We start from the raw sequence: 24,563 nt of genomic DNA on the forward strand, positions 1-24,563 counted from the left end.
TTCATTTCGATAATGTTGAAGTGTTTCATTTTGATAGGTTCAAAACACAATGTTTTGAATCTCCTCATTTTGATTCGTTTAGTTTTGACTTTTATATTAAACCATTAATTTTAATGTCTTTAAGATTGATGATTTAAGAGTGTGTATTGTTTGGACATTAACTAAACAAAACATTTAAATGGTTCCAAATTTTGAAAAATCTTGGAATTTTTTATTTTGCGGGAAATTTCAGCTTTTCAGTCCATTTTGGAACAAAAACCCATTTCAGAACGTTGGTATTTCCATGTTTCCTCCATTTTCCGGGAAAGAGCTGTAATTCCTGTTATTCAGTGGGTGTCTCTCCAGAGAGTGGATTCATTTGCTTACCCTACCCCCACCCAAGATGACTGTCTCATTAACTCTCCTGGCTTCTGTTTCTGCAGGCTGGACTCACACCTTGCTAAATTCTGGCACCAGCCACAAGCCTTGGGTGAGCTGAAGGGAATGAAACGGCTGGCTGCCTGCTTCACGTACCTGCTGCTCATCTGTCTGGCCCTGCCCAAGGCTGAATGCCAACTCCACGAGAGATCCATGGAAATCAGGGGTAAATCCCTGGAACTGCAGCAGCCAGGCCAGCTCCTCAGCTGGTGCAGACTGGAGCAGAGCCACCCCAAATGGCTATGCTGCCCCCCACCCCCATTATCTCTGCCCTTTCCCAGATAATTGGCTCCAGCACAGAAGAACCTAGGAGGTCGGGGACAGTATCAGTGGGTGGCATGGCAGGGTCAGTGTTTAATAGAGAGGCTTCTCCTGTCTCACCCGTGGTAGCCTATGTTCAGAGCCTGGTTTAGTCACATGGTGGAGAGTCTCCAAAGCGTCCAGGCGTTGACCAGCGTGTAGTGCCGAGGTGCAGGAGCAGCGCTGTGTGCGTATGAAGCCTGCCCGCACACAGAGCAGCTCAAGCCGCTCTGCCTCCTCTCAGCTCCCAATTGGGATGGTTCCCCATACCTCCCCGTGCACACTGACCGCAGCTGGGCGTGGGCCTGGCATGGCAGAAGCGGGGTCCACTTGCGCACACACACACACACACCTGTGTAAGGACTTGTCCCAACCTGACTCCAAACACGTGGGGTTGTTCAAATGCAGCAAAATTTTTTAAAAGGCCTCTGGGTTAAGGCTGTCATTCCTGCCACCGTGTGCTCGGGCCTGTGTAGTCGCGCCCTCTGCCAGTAAACGTGCAACATTATGGGTTACTGCAAGGCTAGAAGGCTGCAGCATGAGATGTCTGAGGTTTCTGTCCTTTTATTATCTAGACTTTGTTCTTGTCCCTCCAAAATCCCCCTCTGGCTCCCTTCTCATCTTCTGCAACCCAATCCATCCCCCCCACCCAGCCACTCCGCTCTGGCTCAGTCCAGGAGCTGGACTTCAAAACGGTCCTTTCGAGGGACTTTAGACACTCTAAAACAATTCCTTACATCTTTTAACCCCCTTCCTCCATCCCATCCTGAAGGCCGTTCTCCCCAGCAAGGCCTACAAAGGGCCCGCAGACGGAGTTTCCTGGCCCAGCTGTGTTGCAGGTTCAATGAGCCAGGAAACTGCTAGAGGAACTTTCCAGACAGCAGAACTTCAAAACTTGCAGTTTTTAATCAGCCTGTCCAGCAAATCTCTTCCTACAACATGTGTCACGGCAGCACCCAGTGGCATCCAACGCGATCAGGCCAGCTCTGTGCTAAGCGCCAGGCACACCCCTGGCAGTAACAGCCCTTCCTTATAGATTCATAGATTCATAGACTCTAGGCCTGGAATGGACCTCGAGAGGTCATCGAGTCCAGTCCCCTGCCCTCATGACAGCACCAAATACTGTCTAGACCATCCCTGACAGACATTTATCTAACCTACTCTTAAATATCTCCAGAGATGGAGACTCCACAACCGCCCTAGGCAATTTATTCCAGGGTTTAACCACCCTGACAGTTAGGAACTTTTTCCTAATGTCCAACCTAAATCTCCCTTGCTGCAGTTTAAGCCCATTGCTTCTTGTTCTATCATTAGAGGCTAAGATGAACAAGATTTCTCCCTCCTCCTGATGACACCCTTTTAGATATCTAAAAACTGGTGTCATGTCCCCTCTCAGTCTTCTCTTTTCCAAACTAAATAAACCCAATTCTTTCAGCCTTCCTTCATAGGTCATGTTCTCAAGACCTTTAATCATTCTTGTTGCTCTTCTCTGGACCCTCTCCAATTTCTCCACATCTTTCTTGAAATGCAGTGCCCAGAACTGGACACAATACTCTAGTTGAGGCCTAACCAGTGCAGAGTAGAGCGGAAGAATGACTTCTTGTATCTTGCTCACAACACACCTGTTAATGCATCCTAGAATCATGTTTGCTTTTTTTGTAGCAGCATCACACTGTTGACTCGTATTTAGCTTGTGGTCCACTATAACCTCTGGATCCCATTCTGCTGTACTCCTTCCTAGACAGTCTCTTCCCATTCTGTATGTGTGAAACTGATTGTTCCTTCCTAAATGGAGCACTTTGCATTTGTCTTTATTAAACTTCATCCGGTTTACCTCAGACCATTTCTCCAATTTGTCCAGATCATTTTGAATTATGACCCTGTCCTCCAAAGCAGTTGCAATCCCTTCCAGTTTGGTATCATCTGCAAACTTAATAAGCGTACTTTCTATGCCAACATCTAAGTTGTTGATGAAGATATTGAACAGAGCCGGTCCCAAAACAGACCCCTGCGGAACCCCACTTGTTATACCTTTCCAGCAGGATTGGGAGCCATTAATAACTACCTTCTGAGTACGGTTATCCAGCCAGTTATGCACCCACCTTATAGTAGCCCCATCTAAATTGAATTTGCCTAGTTTACCAATAAGAATATCATGCAAGACCGTATCAAATGCCTTACTAAAGTCTCGGTATACCACAGCCACCGCTTCTCCCTTATCCACAAGACTCGTTATTCTATCAAAGAAAACTATCAGATTGGTTTGACATGATTTGTTCTTTACAAATCCATTCTGGCTATTCCCTATCACCTTACCATCTTCCAAGTGTTTGCAGATGATTTCCTTAATTCCTTGCTCCATTATCTTCCCTGGCACAGAAGTTAAACTAACTGGTCTGTAGTTTCCTGGGTTGTTTTTATTTCCCTTTTTATAGATGGGCACTGTATTTACCCTTTTCCAGTCTTCCGGAATCTCTCCTGTTTCCCATGAATTTCCAAAGATAATAGCTAGAGGCTCAGATACCTCCTCTATTAGCTCCTTGAATATTCTAGGATGCATTTCATCAAGCCCTGGTGACTTGCACGCATCTAACTTTTCTAAGTGATTTTTAACTTGTTCTTTTTTTATTTTATCTTCTAAGAACAAGTTAAGAGTTTGCAATATAAACACACAAGAGACAGGGGTGGTGACTTTCTTGAGGTCACAGGCAGTATTAGAACCCAGCTCTCCTGACTCCCCAGCCCCCCTGAATTAGTTTGGGCCAATGCAATTGCCTGGTGCTCTAGTGGTGGGGCAGCCTATAAACACCCCATGCTGTCAGCATTCTCAGGATGACAGGGCCCCACATGCTCATAGTCTGTAGTAGCACAAAAGCCCAAGTTCTAACTGCCGCAAGGACACACAGGTCCATGTCACCAAGTGAGTCACTGCAGAGCAAGAGAACTAAGCACATGGGCCAGATCCTCAGCAGCTGTGAGTCAGCGGAGCCCCACTGATTTCAAAGGATCTGCTCCAAGCCAAGAATGTGGTCCATGGTTCCCGTCACCCCAGCAGGGCCCTGTTTGCGCTGTGTGGCTCAGGGTGCCTGCTATTGGTTTTTGGCTGTGGTTGTGAAAGGGGCTGGACGGCAGTCCCTGGAGAATCGAGTCCTGTGCTTCTCCACAGACCTGGCACAATGGGAACCAGACAGGGGAAGTGGGTTGCACCCCATTCCCAGTGCCCTGAGTCACCCAATCCTTCCTCTGTATGGCTACCCCCTTCTTTCCTTCATTATTGCGCAAAAGACATTTTCATTTTAAAATAAGCGAAGGCCACACCACCTGCTCACCACAGGCAATGACAAGGCAGGTGCCACCCACTGGCAAGTGTATGTTACAGGTCGGGGCCTGAGCCACAGAGGACATGAGCGATCACAGCCTATAGCTTGGGAGGTTTAATTCCAGCTGGACCAGTCCATGGTTTTAGCTCTGGAAGTCCCTCCTTCTCCATCCCAAGCAGGTGGCTGTGACACGTGCTCAGGAGAATTAGTCCTCAGCCTCACGTTCTAAATATTTCCTGGCCTTTGCCTTCTAGACCCTGATATCGACCCTTCCTGGTACATGGGGCATTGGATGAGACCCGTTGGACGGTTTGGCCGGAGGAGAGCTGTCATGGAGAGCTCCCGGAAGTCGGCCTATGGACACAGGCAAGCTTGCTTCCCTCTAGAAGAAAGCAGTGAATCCATTCAAGATGAATGAAATGGCTAAGACAAAGAACGAATTTGAATGATGATAAGAAAAGACCCTTCTCTTCTCTTCCTTCCACATCCCAGCCTCTCTTCTAGGCAAATGAAAATGTTTGGCTTCATTTCAATGTACAATATCTTTGTGGCTATAAATGATAGAAACCAAAGAGTAGTTGATAACTTCAGTATTTTTGCAAACAATTTCCCTCTCGTCTGTTTTTTCTTTTTCTCTCCCCTGTTCCCCATTTGTCTCCCATCTCTGGCTTTTGCTCCCAATCTAAGATGATTTGCACCAGAAAATTGCTGGGGGAAGAAATACAAATTCCCATGTTAATTATCGTCCTAGAACATGGGCTTGTAATGAACTAGGAATGTTCTTAATGTTTTCTCTGAATACTCTGTTGGTGCCTCAATGTCCTCATGGCAGTTCTTAAGTATCTGGCAGAGCAAAGGGCCAGTGCACCTAAATGCCTGGCACTCTGTCTCCTAGCAACTGATGGCCTTGGCCCCTTCTCTGCAAAGGTGCCAACTGACGATGTTGGAGACAAAGGGATCAGGTGACCTCCTGGCCCGGGAAAGGAACTGAGCAGAGGAGGAGGGGCTGGAAGGTGTTGTTAGTCTGGAGCTGGCTGGGGACGAGGTGTGAGGGCAGATGTGGGGGTCTGGCTCACTGTAGCCCAGAATGGACCAGGCCGAGGGGTCTGGTTCACGATACCTACAAACTCTGTTTTAGACCATGATCCTGCCATCGAATAACCCTCTGTTTTACTGGCTGGCTGTGAGTCACATCTGACTGCAAAGTGGGGGTGCAGGACCTTGTGGCTTCCCCAGGACCCCGCTGGGGTCGGCTCGCTGTGGGATGTGCACGGAGGGGCAGAGGATGCTGAATGCTCCAAGGAGAGACCCAGGAGGTGAAGACGTGTGAGCTTCTTGCCCTGAACAAGTCCACTGCAAGGGAGAGGAGGCTCCTCAAAGTCCTGACTGGCTTGGTGGGGAGCAGTTCGAGAGCTTCGCCCGGTGACTCTGTAACAGGGCTCTTTTATATAAGCCAAAATAATAATAAAAATTGAGAAACTGAGCCCTGCACGTGTCTGCTGTGACTTGAAACGAATCCGACTTGTCTCAACTCTCCTGGGCAGTAGGATCTTTAGAACCGAGTGGCGTCACTTTCCCCTGAGATTGTCTCTCTTTTCCTGAACAATTTCTCTTCCACACAATAAAGTCTTTTGATGTGATCACCGGGCAGAGAAGCCAGCATTTTAGTCTGGATTATGAATCCATCTGAAAGCAGGTGGAATATAACTGGTCCTACTCTCCTGACCAATGTGTCATGCCAACAGGAGTAATACGCTGGCGAATCAAGATGAGCATTTCAGGAGGCCCCACACAGCTGGCTCTGCAGCAGTCCAGATGGCAGACATCTTGCCATTGCGCATCTGTGCAGTTGCACCCACCTCCTAGGACAACAAACACTTACTGCTCTGCTGAGGCCTGAGCTAGCATCTCTAATTCCCAGCTCTGTTAGTCACTCACTGTGGGCCACCCATGCAGCTCTGCATGAGATTTGCCTATTAGTCAGGTCAGACCAGATGATCTAATGGTCTCTTCTGGCTGAAACGTCTAGAAGATGCTGAATTAGGGTGACCAGACAGCAAGTGTGAACAATCGGGATGGGAGTGGGGGGTAATAGGAGCCTATATAAGAAAAAGCCCCAAATATTGGGACTGTCCCTATAAAATCAGGACATCTGGTCACCCTATGCTGAATCCATGTAGGCCTTACTTCCCGCTTCCACCAAAGTGCCACGTACAATCTTTCTGCTCTCCTTTTAAACAATGCGCATCTCCTGCCCCGCATTGAGCTGGCTACGCTGAGCTCCCCGCTGCTATCCTGCCGTCCGCGGCCCACTGGCAGCCAGCCCTGAGTGCCAGGCTGCACTACGTTACTTGAGAAACACTGCAACGTAGGCCAGATCCACTGCTGGTGAAAATCGTCACAGTGGCATTGGCTTCAGTGGGGCTACAAGCGCCTCTGGAAAAGGGGGATACAAGTCGCGCAGTGCATTTGGCAGTGGGAGCAATACGCAGCCGCTAGCATAGAATCAGAAATTCGGGTTGCCAGGTGTCCGGTTTTTGACCGGAAAGTCCAGTTGAAAAGGGAACCTGGCGTCTTCAGTCAGATGTACTAACCGGACACTAAAAGCCTGGTTACTGCGGGGGGGGGGGGGGGGGAGGGTTAGTGGCTGCCTGTTACCCAGCCCAGAAGTGATGGCTCCTACAGCAGCACGAATGCACCAGCTTGGGCTGCAGGCAGACCCTTTACAGAGCCTGGCTTGCAGGGCTGTGGCAGGAGACAGATTGCAGGACCCCTGGCGAGTGGGGGAAGGGGCTCTCAGCAGGCAGAGAACATTCCCCGGGCGGGAAGGAACATGAGCTGCCCCGCCAGCCGGCGCTTACCCAGCTGCGCTCTCAGGCAGCTCTGGGGCAGAGAGGGCTGGAGCGGGAGAGGAAGGTGGCTGCTGGACAGGCAGCACAGGAGGCAGGAGGCTGCTCTGTCCTCTGGGGGAGCAACTTGGGTGCTGACAGCTGTGCACAGGCCTCTGCTTCTAATGACCATGGAGAGCCCCACCGCACAGCCTGCGGGGAAACAGAAACCCAGGAAGAAAGCACAGTCTGAGCTTCTGCAGCATGAACAGCCGCTGCTGGGGAAAGCAGCAACTACTGCATAATCAGGGGCCCTGATTCTCCTTTCTCAACCCAGGGTAACTGAGGAGTCACTCCACTGAAACGGGAGAGGGAAATTCTCCACCTCCAAAAGTGACACACAGCCCTGCACACAGTGAGGCTGTTGGGCAGGAAGCAAATGGAACGACAGCACAGGGTCTGAGAAGGCTTCTGGAGTGTGTCAGTGCTGGGGTGAATGTGTTCCATGATCAATCAGACAGGAAAAGGGTTAATTTTCTGCAAAGGGAGCCAGGCCCCAGAGGCCCCATTCAGCCTGCCAGTTAGAGGCAGCCAGCTTCCAGCTGGGCTTAGCAGGGCAGGTATTTAAGCAGGAAGAGGCAGAAGCCTAGGAGTTCCTAAGAGAAAAGCCTCTTAAACAAACTCCTGGATTCTCTGAGTGTCCTAGAGTCCAGCCAGTGATCTGCTCCTACTATAGGGTGGCCTGTCTCCTGATGACCCTTTCAGATAAGCCTCTACATTCCCTTTAGGTTTTGAGCTGCCTGGGATGTGGCTGATGGATTCTGCCTGACAGGTCTATGCTGGAGGCAGGGCTGATTCACTTCCCAGAGCCAGATCAGTGCATAGGCAATCTATAGACCCAGGCCTAAGGTTTCAGCTCTTGGGGTCCCACTTCTGACCCTCCTGGCCACAGTGGAGTGGATGGAAAATGTGAATTGAGACTGACCAACATGGACATGTCTGCCTGAGGTCTGGCCTGCCCTTGAAAGGCTTTGCCCCCATGGATTATTCCAGACTCTCCCCACCACTGCAGGGGAAACAAGCTGTCCCAGTAAAAGTACAGTTCTGCTGTGTATTGGCTCTCCAGGCTTGGTGCAGGCACAGGTGTGCTATACAGGGGTCACACCCCCGATCCAGCCATCCTGGCAGAAGGCCGTAGTGTAGACCTGGCTTGAGCCAGCAGATGGCCAGAAACAACCACCCTGAGAGATGTGAACTGCCCCATGCCTCTAAATGTGTTTTCACAACAAAACCCACTTCAAGAGGGGCTCATATGCTACCAAAGCAGGAGGGGAAGAGAGAAGTATGCTTAGCCCACCATCAAAACAGATACATCCTGGCTCCTTGAGGAAAATATACCAGGGGGATGGGGGTGCCTGACATGCCTGTGTGACACATCCAGGACCAAGCCTGCACACTGCTAGGAGCTGTCCTGGCCTCAACACAGGTGACGGGAGGTTCTTCTTTCTCCATGTGGTGCGAAGTGCACTTGTCTGTAGTACTGGAGTTCATGTCTGATGCTAATAGCAAGGTGGGCCCCCTTTGCTGTATCTCAACAGAGGCCAGTGATGGTCTCTGAATTCCCTATAACCTGACATACAGAAACAAGCTGGGAAGGTTTCTGGACTCTCTGTCTAGAGGAGAAGCTCATTTACAATTGACACCTTTGCAAAGCAATGAAGCTCAAAACCAGCAGCAAGATGCAGCACCTCAGTGTAGGAGTGTGGCCGTTTGTCAGTAGCTAATTGCAGTGCACCCACCACCATGCAAGCAAAGTTACTAGGTTCAGCCCCAGCTGGGTCAATGTGGCAGACTTCAGCCATGGATCTCTGTAACGGTTCCCCCGGGCTGAGTCTGTCTGGGGTGGGATGATGTATATAAGCAACAGCACGAGTTTAGCAGTGAGATCATGTGACGTACTGTAAGCACATGTGCACCAGAGGATGACTTCACCCTCCTGAAATAGCAGAGACTGGCTGGTGGCTGCTACAGCTGCAGTGAAATGAGCCCCTGCACTTCCCAAATGTGGTGTTACTGAACCAATTCACTGGGTCTTGAGCACTGGTTATAGCAAATGCCCTGTAGAGCCTCAGCTGTGACCCATTCCAGGGGTGTTTTCTCACTGCATGTGCAGTTCTCCTATCAACAGTACAGCTCAGACTGGCTTTATCTTGCAACGTTGGCTGCAGTGTAAATACTGTAGCTCAGGTGGTAAAATGGCTTCAGTTAAAGTCCGTTTTCACAAGCTCATGATCCTGTGCCTTTTCAGATCAAGCTTTCCATGCTTGGTCTCTGCTGGAACTTAGGTAACAAATTCAGAAAACCTGAGCAAAGTCCCTTCAGCTCTTTTGTGCTCCTCCGACATGAGAGAATCCACTCCTCCCTCCCCCCGACACACACCATTAAAACTACTGCCTCTCTTCAGAGGCACAATTCACAAGTAGGAGATCTTTGAATCTTGACATGCCCTTAGCACTGAGGCATCTGTGATCAGTTCACAAATAAGTGTGCTAAAATTAACAAGGTTAGATGTGTAAAAGCAGCAAAGAATCCTGTGGCACCTTATACACTAACAGATGTATTGCAGCATGAGCTTTTGTGGGTGACTACCCACTTCATCGGATGCATGTAGTGGAAATTTCCAGGGGCAGGTATATATATGTAAGCAAGAAGCAGGCTAGAGATAACCAGGTTAGTTCAATCAGGGAGGATGAGGCCCTCCTCTAGAAGCTGAGATATGAACACCAAGGGAGGAGAAACTGGTTTTGTAGTTGACTAGCCATTCACAGTCTTTGTTTAATCCTGAGCGGATGGTGTCAAATTTGCAGAGGAACTGAAGCTCAGCAGTTTCTCTTTGAAGTCTGGTCCTGAAGTTTTTTTGCTGCAGGATGGCCATCTTAAGATCTGCTGTTGTGTGTCCAGGGAGGTTGAAGTGTTCTCCTACAGGTTTTTGTATATTACCATTCCTAATATCTGATTTGTGTCCATATATCCTTTTCCGTAGGGACTGTCCAGTTTGGCCGATGTACATAGCAGAGGGGCATTGCTGGCATATGATGGCGTATATTACATTGATGGACGTGCAGGTGAATGAACCGGTGATGGTGTGGCTGATCTGGTTAGGTCCTGTGATGGTGTCGCTGGTGTAGATATGTGGGCAGAGTTGGCATTGAGGTTTGTTGCATGGATTGGTTCCTAAGTTAGAGTTACTATGGTGCGGGATGTAGTTACTGGTGAGAATATGCTTCAGGTTGGCGGGCTGTCTGTGGGCAAGGAATGGCCTGCCACCCAAGGCCTGTGAAAGTAGGGATCATTGTCCAGGATAGGTTGTAGATCCCTGATGATGCATTGGAGGGATTTTAGCTGGGGATGGCCAATGGAGTTCTGTTGGTTTCTTTCTTGGGCTTGTCCTGCAGTACGAGGCTTCTGGGTACACATCTAGCTCTGTTGATCTGTTTTCTTATTTCCTCGTGCGGGTATTGTAGTTTTGAGAATGTTTGTTTGGTGAAGATTTTGTAGGTGTTTGGTCTCTGTCTGAGGGGTTGGAGCAGATGTGGTTGTAAGGTTAGATATGTTAGTAAACTGTTTACCTGACAAGCGCAAGACAAAATTTGATTTTTGCGTAGTCTTCAATGGAAAGTTTACTGGGGTAGCATCCTGGCAAACCCTTCTTGTGTAGACGCAGCACCACTGTGCCAGCTGGAGTTTCTAGTGTGGAACTGGCCTAAGTCAGAAGGTCTGATTCTCATATTTACACCAATGTAACTCCACTCGCTTTAGTGTTGCAATTGTGTAAGGTTGAGGAGAATCAGGCCCTGGTTTATTTCTTGATTAAACCTCTACCACTGCAGTATTGCCAATCCCAGCTACTCCAATGAGAAATCAGCCCCCGTCTCCCCCCAAAAATTCATGAGACTTTTAAATAACATTCAGGGTCTCCTTATTTACAGTCTGGTTCCTGGACCTTCAGGGTGTGCTTGTTTCATGTTCTCCATTTTCTCCACAACCATGAGAGCCAGAAAGTGTTTGTTTTGGAAGAGTTGTTGGTTGTTTAAAGTTTCCCAAGTGATCATTTGACTCCAGCATCTGGGGCTTTAAGAAATGCCCTAAAAATCACAAGACTCATGACAATAATGAGTTCTTATAGCGATATTAAGCTAGAACTGCATGTTCTGGCTATTCCATGTCTTGCATTTAATGATTGGGTGACCTTAATGTTAACAGCCTCTGTAAAAGTTTTATAGAATTTGCAAAGGTGAAAGTGGGGGAGAGAGAGACTGCTCCTCCTTTGTGCTGTTTTTATTTGTGAAGCTACTTTGCACTGTATTCTTGTATAATGATATCACTGAACAAACAAGCGAGAGGAGACTTGCAGTGCTTTTCAGGTTCCTGGCATTTGGCATATTTCCTCTCGTACAGTTCTTCAATCAAACACTGACAATGAAAAATAAAAGCAATAATTATAGTCTGACACACCAGCTGCCCCCTGGAACCATGCTGCCTGCTCACAATACATAGGGCCAGTCTCCTTCTCCTCCTCCTGCACAAAATAAAAACGCACTTGATGGTATCCTCAGGTCAGTCTGCCATTTCCTTTAGTTCATGCAACGCTTCTTAGTGTGATTGCTTGGCTCTCGCAGATCCACGGGTGACTTCTTCCATGGCTGAGGCTGAAGGGCTGGTTCCTTCTGTTGTTCCTGTTTCAATAACTCAGGAGCTGTGAAGAAACTCAGAATAAGAAATTCTCGGTCCTTCTCTGCTGAGCTATTGTAACATTTTCTGCTACATACTCAGACCCTGCTCTGACTTTGTTGGGGCAACTTTCCATCTGCTAACGGAGCAGCTAGGGGTTTCCCTGCTGTGTCCCCCTCCCATCAGCAGTGGGCTGGGGTGTGGCCAGAGCGCCCCGATCCCCAACCAGCAGAATGGTTCCTGGTAGTGAAACTTAGAGCAGCCCAGGGCTTTTTCAATTTAGGCCAAGGACTGACCCACAACAAGCAAGAGAGAGAGGAAAAGGAGCCTTAGGAGCCACTTTTTCCTTCCCTCATGTGCTATTTGGCTAGGCCTGGGGATATGTCCCTCTAAATTTATTAAGATTTAAAATATCTAAATATGAGCAACAGGGGATGGATCACTTGATGATTACCTGTTCTGTTCATACCCTCTGGGACATCTAGCAGTGGCCACTGTCAGAAGACTGGATACTGAGCTAGATGGACCTTTGGTCTGACCCAGTATGGCCATTCTTAGGTTCTTATTTATCATGTTGATGAAGGTAAAATGTAAACTTAACTTAAATCAACTCCCTATTTTTTTTACCTTGAGATCCATACGTTTCTTGGCCTAGGACTCCTGCACTTACTATTTAACAACCTTCCATTCACAATTTTCCTCATGCTCCTTCGTTCTTCCTGGAGAATGGTCCCTCCCTCAGGACTCTCCCATACACCTCTTCATTCCCCGTCCTAGAACATCTACAGATTCCACTGCACCTGCATCATGGACATCCCCCTACGAACATCTCAGGACAGCAAATGTTGTATTGCACCAAGTTGTCTGTAGGAAATCCCGTTATCAAATAGAATGGTGGTGATGATGTGCAAATCACATCTCTATAAGCTTTAGTGAAATTCTTTTAAAAAGGAACTAGAAGTAGGAGACCCTAACTTGAAACTGGCATAAGATGGGTGCTAGGTGTCTCATGAATTGCCACTCTCAAACTGCTAGCATTCTTAAGGACCAAGAATATCTATGGGATAGTAAATACTTATTATTGGTTCATGATATGAGCTAGGTGGAATCTGTTGCTGCAGTTGTATCCTATTATTCTAGAGCAGGGGTAGGCAACCTATGGCATGCGTGCCAAAGGCAGCACACGAGCTGATTTTCAGTGGCACTCACACTGCCCGGGTCCCGGCCGGTCCGGAGGACTCTGCATTTTAATTTAATTTTAAATGCAGCTTCTTAAACGTTTTAAATCCTCATTTACTTTACATAAAACATTAGTTCTATATTATAGACATAGAAAAAGACCTTCTAAAAACGTTAAAATGTATTACTGGCACGTAAAAGCTTAAATTAGTGAATAACTGAAGACTTGGCACAGCACTTCTGAAAGGTTGCCGACCCCTGTGCTAGAGCTTTCTCCAAGCGGTTTCATTAATAGGAACAAACATGAGAAGACTCTAGTGCCATCTCGTGGACTGCCGAGGTAATGGCAGCGGTTTGCCATTTGTGCACTAGTGCAGGGTCAAGCGGGAGGCATACCCCAAGTGTGAATCCCCATATGGCAATACAGGGTCAGCTGGCTAACATCAGTGGGGTAAGCTACATATCAGAGGCCCAGGAGGTGAAGTGTGATAGGTGGGACAGAGCACCAGGGTTCCAGGCCTGCATGTGGGGAAGAAACGGCTTGCCAGAAGAGTCTCCAAACTGCTGGCTCTGGTTAGCCTCCCATGAAACCGGTGTCCTTGTTGGCTTGGCAGTAGTCGGCATTCGTGTGAAGGGAGGACTGAGAACTCGGGATTGTCTCTGGGCATAACTGGTTCTTGGGAAGGGGCTGGATGTGTCTGAAGAAAGAAGAAACCTCAAAGACTCTCTGGGCCAGTCCAATGAAGTGAGTCTGACTCAGTCTAGCTGAGCCTCTGGCTCTGTTGCCTAGCCCCATGGTTCTCAACCAGGGATATGCAGAGCTCTTCCAAGGGGTACATCAGCTCATCTAGCTAAGTCAGTACAAACTAAAATTTTGTACAGACAATGACTTGTTTATGCTGCTCTGTGCACCGTACACTGAAATGTAAGTACAATATTTATATTCTAATTTAATGATGGTAAAAGAGAAAGTAAGCAATTTTTTAGTAATCATGTGCTGCGACACATCTGTAGATTTGATTTTGCAAGCATCAAGTATATTTGATTTTGCAAGTTTTTAAGCAAAGTGAAACTTGGAGTACACAAGACAAATCAGGCTCCTGAAAGGGGGACAGAAATCTGGAAAGATTGAGAGCCACTGTCCTAGCTGATTCGAGGGCTTTATTCTACCCCCTAAGGAAGAAGGATGCAGGGATCTTGTTTTCCAGCCTGAGTGAGGCCTCTGATCTCTGGCCTGAGGGATGAAAGAAACATGGCTTGTTTTGTCTGGGGATCGTAACTGGGGCCAAGGGGAATGGGTCTTGGAGAGAAGAGATCCTCTGGGAGTGACAGTGAGGAATCTGGGGAGTGGTGAGAGATTCCCACTTTCCCATTGCTAGGGCCAGTGACTGGTGTTCCAAAGGGTGGGTGAACCTCCTCCCCATTCAGCGCTCAGCAGGTTCCACCCTCACCCCGGCAGCAAAGGCAGAACCACTCCAGAAGTTTGCATGTCTCAGAAGTTGGGGTGGGGGGCAGTAGTGGGGCAGCCTGTCCATGTTTGGAATGGGGAAGCCACTGCTCTGGATCTGTCTCACTCACTCTTGGCAGCTGTGAGGCTTGACAGGCCAGAGTGTACCTGTCACCTCTTGTCTAGGCCTAGAGGCAATGCGCTGCTGCAGTCACAGTAAAGACTTTCCAGTTCCTGGACCTCTTCAGGTCAAGTGACTCAACCCTAAATGCCCCTGAGCAAGTGGGAGGAGACAAGCAGTGCTGTGCTATAGCTCACAAGGCAAAGAGCTGGCAGAGACCTCAGCATCTCTCTAGTGCTGTTACCTGTCCAGCGGCTTCTCACTTGGAACTTACCTGTGGCCATAAACACCTCGGTCACTTGGTGGTTGGATTTTGCTGACGTTTCCATGTAGATTAAGCTTTTGCTCTTTGCAAAGTCCTCTGCCTCCTAGTTGGGTGGGGAAGGTACAAAAACAGGGTTATTTCAAAGCAGACTTAGGTGTGTTCTGCACGGTAATCACATCCAGCTTTCAAATGTCCTGGAAAGTGATGGAAATAAAGGCTCCATTTACAACGTATTGGAGTTTTTCCTTAGGCCTGGCAGGGAGGCACAGCTCCTCCCTATATGCTTAGACCCCTCAGGTATGACAGAGCCCTGCCCAGTGTGGACAGGGCTGCATGGTGCCAACCTGGAGAAGCAAGCTTGGAATGGACACAGGAGGAGTGTAGCAGGAGTACTGCAACTCGCCCTGTCTGACTAGTGGCTGAGAAGTAGGAAGAGGAGCATGCAGAAATCTTCAGCTATTTGCTAAGGTGCCTCTGGGATAAATCTCCAAGATGGATGCTGCAAACTGCTTTAGGGCCTCGCACCCCCGTCGTTAGCTCCAGCACTTGCACTGTCAGATTAAAGATGTACAAGGGAGCCTTAAGGCTTAGAACTCATCTGCATGGTGCATTAGTCTGCACTGGAGCGAGACACATTCCAGGGTGTTGTGCACTAAGAGGCCTGTGGTTCTGCACTGACGCATACTAGGGAACTCTCCGTGCGTGTCAGCAGGTCCTTAGGGGCCAGTTAATGCACAACACACAAGTGCACCCTAGACCTTGCCCCCCGCTCGTGCAGACAAGCTCTTACTTTACACTGACTTTAGTTCCCCACCTTTCTGAAGAGCAGCGTGTCCGGTGATAGAGCCACCGTTGGATTCCAGCAGTTTCTGCTGCAAACCCTAAAGCTTCTTATTTCCCCAGCTCACGCTCCTTCTGTTCCAGTCACACGGTTGCAGCCGAACTGTTTAGGCCACGCTTGTTTTCTCTGTTGCACAGCTGAAGGCATTGCAGCTGCTCTCTGGCTGGAACCTGTTAAAACTCACTGGAGACACGAATCCGAGAGTTAAACCCTCGAGCTTCTTTTGTCCCATGCAGTTCTCATTCCTTGAACTTGGTGGTCAGTGATGCAGCATCAGCTTCTAGTGGTGTTTTTGAAAGAGAGAATCTGCCAAGTGCTGAGATCTTACTGCAGTGACACTTTTTACCTCAAAGGTGACTTCCCGCTGAGCAGCAAGATCTGCCTTATCGCTGACTAAAATAATCACGAGCTCATCGGGAAGAAATTCCTTCTCTAATTCCCTCAACCATAGCTTTGCTCTCGCAAAAGTTGCCTGGAAAGGTGTGTGAGAGAGAGAGACAGACAATAAACCAACAGATACTCAGGAACTGTCACATGCCCCAAAGGAGATTGGCAGGTGAGGGCTAAAAGCCGTAGAAACAAATGGGTTATGAGCATGGAACCAGCTCTAAATATACATCCTTCCCCAAAGCCAAGGATGACTTCTCCTCCATCATACATGACCCAACCACCATGGATCTCCAGTGGGTCATAGACCCAGCCTACAGGTGATGGGCTGAGGTGATTGGGCAAGGATTCTTTGAAGCTTGGTCTACCTCTTCAATAAAGCTCTGTTACTGTGAGATGTTACTCGCCAGCAGCCTATGGTCTCCTCCTCCTGTAACTACCATGGCAGTAATAGAGGCATATGGCCCTCGGTGTGGGAGATCATGCAACAAATCCCCCTGGAACAGTCCAGTCCATCAGAAACAGATATTAGTGTAAGCCAACTAACAGATGCACTTAATCTTTGTCACTAGATCATCCTTAAAGTCTAGGGAGCTGGGAGTGAGTGTGATGCCAACAGACCCAGGTTGTCAGCAGGTGGGATTGAACCTGGGGCCTCTGGAGCTCAGGGCATGAGCGTCTACTGCATGAGCGAAAAGCCAATTAGCTAAGGTTGTACAACAGACTCATTGTATCTCCAAGTGGTCTCAGTGCCACTAGATGGGACAGACGGCCACACTCAGGTGTGTGGGTTACATGAGGGTAGGTGAACAAAGAGCACTTAGTGATGCTCCCTCGTTACCTACTTGGCTGGTGGATTGGGCTGGGAGGTAGGGGTAGATAGAGAAATCTTGGCTTTGAGGGGGAAAAGGTGAGCATTTATTGTCCACTGTAAGTGAAATGTCTGTACCAGTTCCTTGCATGTCTTCAACCATCTTTACCAGAAGAGGAAGGATAAACCTGCCCTTGATGTGTAGTCCTTACGTGATGTGTGCAGGAAAAAGCAGTCTTGGTTGAAATGTCTGGGGATGTATTGGGAAGCCACCTTACACAAGAATTATTGCAGCCTACCAGCGGCGTGGCTGCATTAGCAGGATTCAATCTGGATATTTTAGAAAGTTAAAGGCAAACCCTTCTGGAGGAGAGAGGCAGAAGAACAAGCCATCACCGCTCTTCCCTTTCCGGCTATGTCATGTACAAGAAAGGCAGCATTCGCCCCCCTGTAATAAAGGTGGCACACACTATGGTACTTCCATTGTCCTGCAGTGTCCCAAATCTCCAGCTTGATCGTGGCAGTCTGAAAACATACCAGCTGGGTGAAGAAAGAACCTGGAAGCGACAGAGATGGGATAGCTCCTTGAGAAAGCCATAGCACGCACCTCAACTAATGTTAACCTTCATCTTGATGATCTGTGTGAAAGATTGGTGTCGAGATTCGGTTGGAAAGGGCTGCGGCGGGAGAGAGGATGAGAGAGAATTAAAACATCCCCTTCCCCATCAAAAGCAATGTAACAAACAGGGTAGTGAACTGGTATTACCCACTAACAGCCCGGTACTACACCAATGCCCATCAGCAGGGTGTAGCTGGGAAGGGGGAGGGGAAGAGAAATGAGAACAATGGTTCTTGCTCAATTCGTCAATATTGGTGGCATTAGCAAGCTTTGGTTTTGCAGCTGTCTAGCTGGAGGAAATGTGATGGCAGGGAGGGAATTAGGAGTCTTGAGTTCTAATCCAGCTATACAGTGCCTAGCCCCTCTTGGGTGCTGCTGTAACAGAAATACTGCAATCTCCCCAACACTGATTTGTATGACCTTGGGCAAGTCACTTAAGGCTCGCGTGGGCCCTAAGCACAGCCCTGATTATATGTAAGCAGCGCTGTCCCAGAAGTAGTTCCAGGGAGGTGCTCAGATGCTTCTGAGCTACAACTGCTTTTTCTTGCTCTTAGCCCATGCCAGCAAACCTGCCCCACCCCCAAACTGGCAGGGCTCTGCTGGCTAGTGGGTGGGGGTGGCACCAAGGCCATGCCCGCTCGCCCTCTCTACCTGCTCTAGGAAAGTGAGAGATGCGTGTTTACTCCTGCACACCTGGCCCAGAGGTGTAAAGGTGGGGGCAGAGGCCTTTGCTCTCCCATACTTCCCCAGGCAAATGTGTTTAGCTCTTAACCTTTCTGTCTCAGCTTGCCTAGATGGAAAATGGGTCTAATTTAAAATCCACCTCCCTAGGGTGCTGTAAAAGCCAGCAAATGTCTGCCGACTGTTTGAAGAACCGTGGTCTGAAAATGTTAGAGCAACTCAAATGTGAGGCTTGCACAGTGCAATTTGGGGGGCGTGTCATAAACAGATAGCTAAGGGTTAACGTCTCTTTCACCTGGAAAGAAGTAATCTGAACCACCTGACCAGAGGACCAATCAGGAAACAGGATTTTTTTCAACTCTGGGTGGAGGGAATTTTGTGTCTGAGTTTTTTGTCTTCTGCCTGTATGCTCTCTCGGATGAGAAGTTTTTCTATTTCCTGCTTTCTAATCTTCTGTTTCCCAGTTGTGAGTACCAAAGATCAGATAAGGGTTTATATGTTCTTTTCTATTTACATGTCTATAATTGCTGAAGTGCTTTGAACTGTATTCTTTTTGAATAAGGCTGTTTATTCATCTTTCTTTTAAGCAATTGACCCTGTATTTGTCACCTTAATACAAAAAGACCATTTGTATGTATTTTTCTTTCTTTTTCTATAAAGCTTTCTTTTAAGACCTGTTGGAGTTTTTCTTTAGTGGGGAACTTCAGGGAATTGGGTCTGCAGCTCACCAGGGAATTGGTGAGAGGAAAAAGTCAGGGGGAGGTCTGTGTGTGTTAGATTTACTAGCCTGATTTTGCATTCCCTCTGGGTGAAGAGGAAAGTGCTTTTTGTTCCAGGACTGGAATTAGGGAGGGTGGACTCCCTCTGCTTAGATTCACGGAGGTTGCTTCTGTGTATCTCTCCAGGAACACCTGGAGGGGGGGGAAGGGAAAAGGTTTATTTCCCTTTGTTGTGAGACTCAAGGGATTTGGGTCTTGGGGTCCCCAGGGAAGGTTTGGGGGGACCAGAGTGCCCCAAAACACTCTAATTTTTTGGGTGGTGGCAGCAATACCAGGTCCAAGCTGGTAACTAAGCTTGGAGGTTTTCATGCTAACCCCCATATTTTGGATGCTAAGGTCCAAATCTGGGACTAGGTTATGACACCTTTGCCCCCCCATACTTCCCCAGGCAAATGTGTTTAGCTCTTAACCTTTCTGTCTCAGCTTGCCTAGATGGAAAATGGGTCTAATTTAAAATCCACCTCCCTAGGGTGCTGTAAAAGCCAGCAAATGTCTGCCGACTGTTTGAAGAACCTTGGTCTGAAAATGTTAGAGCAACTCAAATGTGAGGCTGTGCACAGTAGATAGGCAGAAGCCATCTGTTAAGGGCCAGGTTGTCTAACAAATACATGGGTTTGAGGTAGAGGGGGCAGTACAGAGCCAAAGCTCTTCGAAGGGACAGAAGCCTCCTCTGAGTGCCAAGCAATGTAGGCGAATGACACCACACTCCTTGGTACAGGCACCGTGACTGCCTGGTTTGTGCGGCAGCGTGGGAGACCCCTTGGGCCGCCATCCTCACTCTCCTGGCAAAGATCAGGGCCCTTCTTTAAAACAGGAAGAAAAGGGTCTTTTTGCCTATTTCTGACGAAAAGACACAGAGCCAGATCCTTGCTTATGTAAATTGGCCTTGCCTCCATTGAAGTCAACATCTAACCGGTGGGGATCAGTCCCATGAACATCAATGGCCTCCCTAGCTCATACCAGGGTCTGTAAGCTGCAAAACTTCCTAAAGAGACTTAACTGACCCTGTGTTGACATCTCCAATAAAAACTAAAGCCATGTTTTCCACCAGCGTTGCCTACTGAGATGAATCTTTTTGCATCTGATGATGGGAGCACTTAGCACTTAGCAGAACTGGGTGAATAATGGTGGTTTGGTTTTGTTGGTGGCAATTTGAAAAGTCAAAAAAAAAATTCATTGCAAGTCCAACACCACATGAAATGTTTAAAAGATTTTGACTCTATGTCGAGAGAAATTTTATGCTGGGTCGAATGAAACATTAATTTTATCTATGACCATTCTAAATAATTTTTTAAAAATAAGACTAAAGAAATTTTTTAAATTCATTTCAAACCAAAAAAATTAAACATTGTGATTTTTTTTTCAGGTTTTTTTTTAAAAACAATTTAGTGAAACTACCATGAACTCACAAGGTGGGTGAGATAAGATCTTATCTTGGACCAACCTCTCTGTTGGGGGAAGGGACACACTTTCATGAAAGTCAATTCTCTCGGTCCTCAAGGAGAGACCTCGAGATGAAGACGTGCTAAAGCAAAGCCACAGGGATCTCCAAGGTTGCCCCTGTCCTGCACCCCTGTCCTGCCTGGTTGATGTCAAGATCTCTCTGTGAGATCATCGCCTCCCCACCACCTTTGTCCAATAGGCTGAGGTCCTGCCAAAGGCCCTTGTGATGTCACTGCCACACTCACCCCTCCCCTGCAGTGCTGATGTCCTGCCGCTGTCCAGCCACATTGGATGTTTGAGCTGCTTCCCCAGGATCACCCCACTTCATGAGTCTTCATTGTGAGGATGACAGCAACTACACAGTAGAACACGAGACGCTCTTCCCCATGCTACACTCAGTTGTTCATAAATCAGTAGACTTTATGGACAGAAGAGACAATTAGAGCATGTAATCTGACACCTTGCATATCACATGCTTTCTGTAGAGCATAGTAGCTAGTTTTTGACTAAACACATTCCAGAAAGGCATCTAGTCTTCATTAGAAGACATCAAGAAATGGGGATTGCCCACCACTTCCCTTTCTAGTTTGTTCCTTTGGTGAGTCACCCTCACTGTTGAATATTTGTGCCCTATTTCTAATATGAATTGGTCTCTTGAGTTTCCAGCTACTGGGACTTGTTGTGCTTTTCTCTGCCAGCTTAATGAGCCCTTTAATATCAGATATTTTCTCTCCATGAAGTCACTTCAACACTTCAATGACATCACCTCCTGATCTTTTTGATAATCTGAACAAGCTGAGCTCTTTCAGTAGTTCACTAGCAGGCATTTTTAGTCAGCCCTCAGAATGTTTCATTGCTTTTTGCTGCCCCATCTCCAATATTTCAAAATCTTTTTCAAAGGCGGACGCCAAAACTGGATGCAGTATTCCATGATCAGTCTTACCGATGGTGTCACCTCCCTGTGCTACTCACTGCCCTTTTCATACACCCAATGATGGCGTTAGCCCTGTTCACCACAGCATCACACTGGGTGCTCATGTTGAATGGCTTGCCCAGTGTGGTCTCTCAATCCTCTTCACAGTTAGTGCTTTCCTGGATACACTTCCCCATTCTGTAGGTGTGGCCTGCATGCTTTCTTGCTAGGTATAGAACCTTTCATTTGGCTCTTTTCAAACTTGTTTGCTTTGAATGAGTCCAGCTTATCAAGGGATCCAATCGCTCTGTGTCACTGCCGTTTCCTCAGCATTAATTACCGCTCTGCTAGTATTTTATCACCCACCGGTGTTAGCGGCAGTGATTTTATATTGCGTTGCAGTTCACTGATATTTATTTTTAAGAATTAGTCCTTGAGAGATGTTAGGGGGCTTATTCCTTCACTCACTCACTTCCCTGGTCCTTCTCGCATGAACAGAGAGCAACAATACCCGAAGTCTGAAGGTGCAAACAATTTGATGTTTATTGGGGTGAACTTCCAGCAAGCATGAGTCCAGTTTCCTTCCTTAGTGTCCCCCTTCCCAGCTCTGACACCACAGAGCCTTGCCTATGTCCCTGTTCCTATTCCCTGTTTTCATTCCCCCCTTAGCAAAGCATGATCCCAATTCCCCCACCCCAAGTCCCTGGTCCCATCTCCCCCTTACTTCCTGATTGAAAAACTTGACTTCTGCTTAGCTATACCTTAACCAGTCATTTTACTGAAATTTAACTAACCAATCCTAACATACTGTAACATGCTTATTTAACCAATTATATCCCACCATCCTCTCGATGGCTCCCTCTATACCAGTGGTTTTCAACTTATTTACCATTGTGAGCTGCACACACAGCTCTCTGTATTATGTGGGCCGCATCCACACAACATATATACTGCCTGAATGGCTCTGAGGATGTCACATGGGCCACAGCTGTGTGCTGATTGGGCCGTGGATTAAGAACCACTGCTCTACACTGAGAGATCTGGCTTGTTTCCAGACCCCAGTGCAAAACCCCAAGTGTAAACAAGGTAATGCTCCTAATTGTCACCAGGGTAGCTTATCCTGGTTTCATGCAGAGATAAGCTACACCAGTTCAAGATACCATTTACTTTGTCTACAACGGGACTGTATTAGACCAGCTACTCTGAAGACTGGAATCAGGACAAAACCTCAGTATATGCTTTGCTCAGCTGGAAAAGCTGGATTCTAAAGGTCTTGGCTACAGTGGCAATAGACACAGATATTGCTAAACTAGTCATAGCGGGTGGGATATTTCCGTCAACGGAGCCTTGACGAGGAAATGTTACTTTATGGAAGCGCTTGTCCTGTTCCAGAATTGAAAGTGCACTGCAGCGTTGAGAGGCAAGGATGTTTCTCATGGAAATTACTGTGTAACTGTAGTTAAGCTACATAAATCAGCCATTCTGTCCCACAATTTGTAAGGCAGTCGTTAGAGAAAAAAATAAACCACAGCCCTTCTGGTTTGGGTATCCAGGAATTCTTGCATGGTTTTCAACTTTACAGCTTGCCGTTTTGAACAGCTCACCAGCTCAGCTGATGGGATTCACGATGTAACCTGCCTGCTCGCAAACTGCATGAGCCCTAATTAGATCACAGCATCAGAATGTGATTTGTTTGGTCCTTGCAGAGCTGTGGTCATTCAAATAAGCAGAGAACTTAATGCGCCAATAAATCAAACCTTTTTTGTTGGGCTGGGGGCAGGGTTGTTCTAAAGAATTTCTGCTGTTCCTACTTCCATGGATTAACAAATGGGATTGATGCATAAAAGGATGTTCTGGGAGCTCCTGTGCTTAAAACACAATGGCACAGGACCCAGATAACAAAATGCAGCCAATAGGGCAAGTACACTATGGGGCATTGTTTGAGAAGTCTCCTCTGTAGCTCCTGAATGAGTGTGAAAACACAGGTATGTGATCCATGCCAGGTTAATGAATGTATTTCTCTCCACCCCTGCTCCCAAATCCTCTGTTTCAACGCCACAGCTTCATTTCCTGTACTTTAACAATTACATTTTGCAAATATGATGCAGTTTCACTGCCTGGTTAAGTGAGGAAAGTCAACGGAGAGGCAAACAATTCTGCCAAGATCCAGAGGGAGGAACGCAGATGCAAAATGGGGTGCAAGGATCTCCCACCACAAAATTGGCTTTATTGTAAGACTTATCATATGTTCAGATATATAGAGACAGAGGCAGATGAAAGGAGATAAATACAATGGCCTGAGGGCGGGCGGTGCAGGGAGGGGGATGGGGCGGGGCGCAGGCTCTGGGGGAGGGCGGGCGGTGCAGGAGGGGGGATGGGGGGGGGGCGCGGGCTCTGGGGGAGGGCGGGCGGTGCAGGAGGGGGGATGGGGCGGGGCGCAGGCTCTGGGGGAGGGTGGGCGGTGCAGGAGGGGGGATGGGGCGGGGCGCAGGCTCTGGGGGGAGGGCGGGCGGTGCAGGGGGGGATGGGGCGGGGCGCAGGCTCTGGGGGAGGGCGGGCGGTGCAGGGGGGGGATGGGGCGGGGCGCAGGCTCTGTGGGAGGGCGGGCGGTGCAGGAGGGGGGATGGGGCGGTGGCGCAGCTCTGGGGGAGGGCGGGCGGTGCAGGGAAGGGGATGGGGTGGGCGCAGGCTCTGGGGAGGGTGGGCAGTGCACGAGGGGGATTCGGGTGGGGTGCAGGCTATGGGGGAGGTGGGGCAGTGCAGGAGGGGGGATGGGGGGGGGGCGCAGGCTCTGTGGGAGGGTGGGCGGTGCAGGAGGGGGGATGGGGTGGGGCGCAGGCTCTGGGGGAGCGTGAGCGGTGCAGGAAGGGGGAATGGGTGGGGTGCAGGCTCTGGGGGAGGGCGGGCGGTGCAGGGAGGGGGGTGGGGGTGGGGTGCAGGCTCTGGGGGATCGTGGGTGGTGCAGGAGGGGGTTGTGGTGGGGCGCAGGCGCTGGGGGCGTGGGTGTGCAAGAGGGGGGATGGGGTGGGGTGCAGGCTCTGGGGGGAGTATGGGCAGTGCAGGATGGGAATGGGGGGGGTGCAGGTTTGGGGGGAGGTTGGGAAAGCTGCGGTGGAGGAGGGGGCTCTGGGCTAGGGATGAGGGGTTTGGGGTCCAGGAGCGGGCTCAGGGCTAGGTCTGAGGGGTTTGGAGTGTGGGCAGGGGCTCAGGGCTGGGGTTGGGGGGTTGAGGTGCAGGCTCTGGGGGAGGGCCAGGGATGAGGGGTTTGGGGTGCAGGAGCGGGCTCAGTGCTGGGTCTGAGGGGTTTGGAATGTGGGAGGGGGCTCAGGGCTGGGCTAGGGCCAGGGATGAGGGGTTTGGGGTGCAGGAGCGGGCTCAGGGCTGGGTCTGAGGGGTCTGGAATGTGGGAGGGGGCTCAGGGCTGGGGTTGGGCCAGGGATGAGGGGTTTGGGGTCCAGGAGCGGGCTCAGGGGTGGGCCTG

The 24,563-nt window shown here is 48.8% G+C and overlaps 3 protein-coding genes and 1 pseudogene across 3 annotated transcripts in view; 1 reads left to right on the forward strand and 3 right to left on the reverse strand.

Moving 5' to 3' along the window:
- LOC127058928 (maestro heat-like repeat-containing protein family member 2B) overlaps window positions 1–24,563 on the reverse strand; it is an 852,871-nt gene that overhangs the window by 312,482 nt on the left and 515,826 nt on the right. The window lies entirely within an intron of this gene.
- Window positions 1–24,563, reverse strand: part of LOC127058925 (uncharacterized) — a 613,715-nt gene that overhangs the window by 92,653 nt on the left and 496,499 nt on the right. The gene's annotated exons all lie outside the window — the stretch shown is intronic.
- Window positions 280–4,455, forward strand: LOC127058937 (prolactin-releasing peptide-like). Its single transcript, XM_050969445.1, has 2 exons — window positions 280–583; window positions 4,292–4,455. The coding sequence occupies exons 1-2, from the start codon at window positions 484–486 to the stop codon at window positions 4,453–4,455; spliced, it is 264 nt and encodes an 87-aa protein (XP_050825402.1). The 5' UTR covers window positions 280–483.
- Window positions 11,396–17,245, reverse strand: LOC127058932 (ras-related protein Rab-17-like; annotated as a pseudogene).

The sequence above is a fragment of the Gopherus flavomarginatus genome, chromosome 10 (genome assembly GCF_025201925.1).
Source record: "Gopherus flavomarginatus isolate rGopFla2 chromosome 10, rGopFla2.mat.asm, whole genome shotgun sequence".
Lineage (NCBI taxonomy): Eukaryota > Metazoa > Chordata > Testudines > Testudinidae > Gopherus > Gopherus flavomarginatus.

Bases quoted from the DNA above. Each gene is read 5' to 3' on its own strand.
- LOC127058937 (XM_050969445.1), top strand. From the start codon at position 484: ATGAAACGGCTGGCTGCCTGCTTCACGTACCTGCTGCTCATCTGTCTG. The intron at 584-4,291 runs GTAAATCCCTGG...TTTGCCTTCTAG, and splicing joins GAGATCCATGGAAATCAGGG to ACCCTGATATCGACCCTTCC.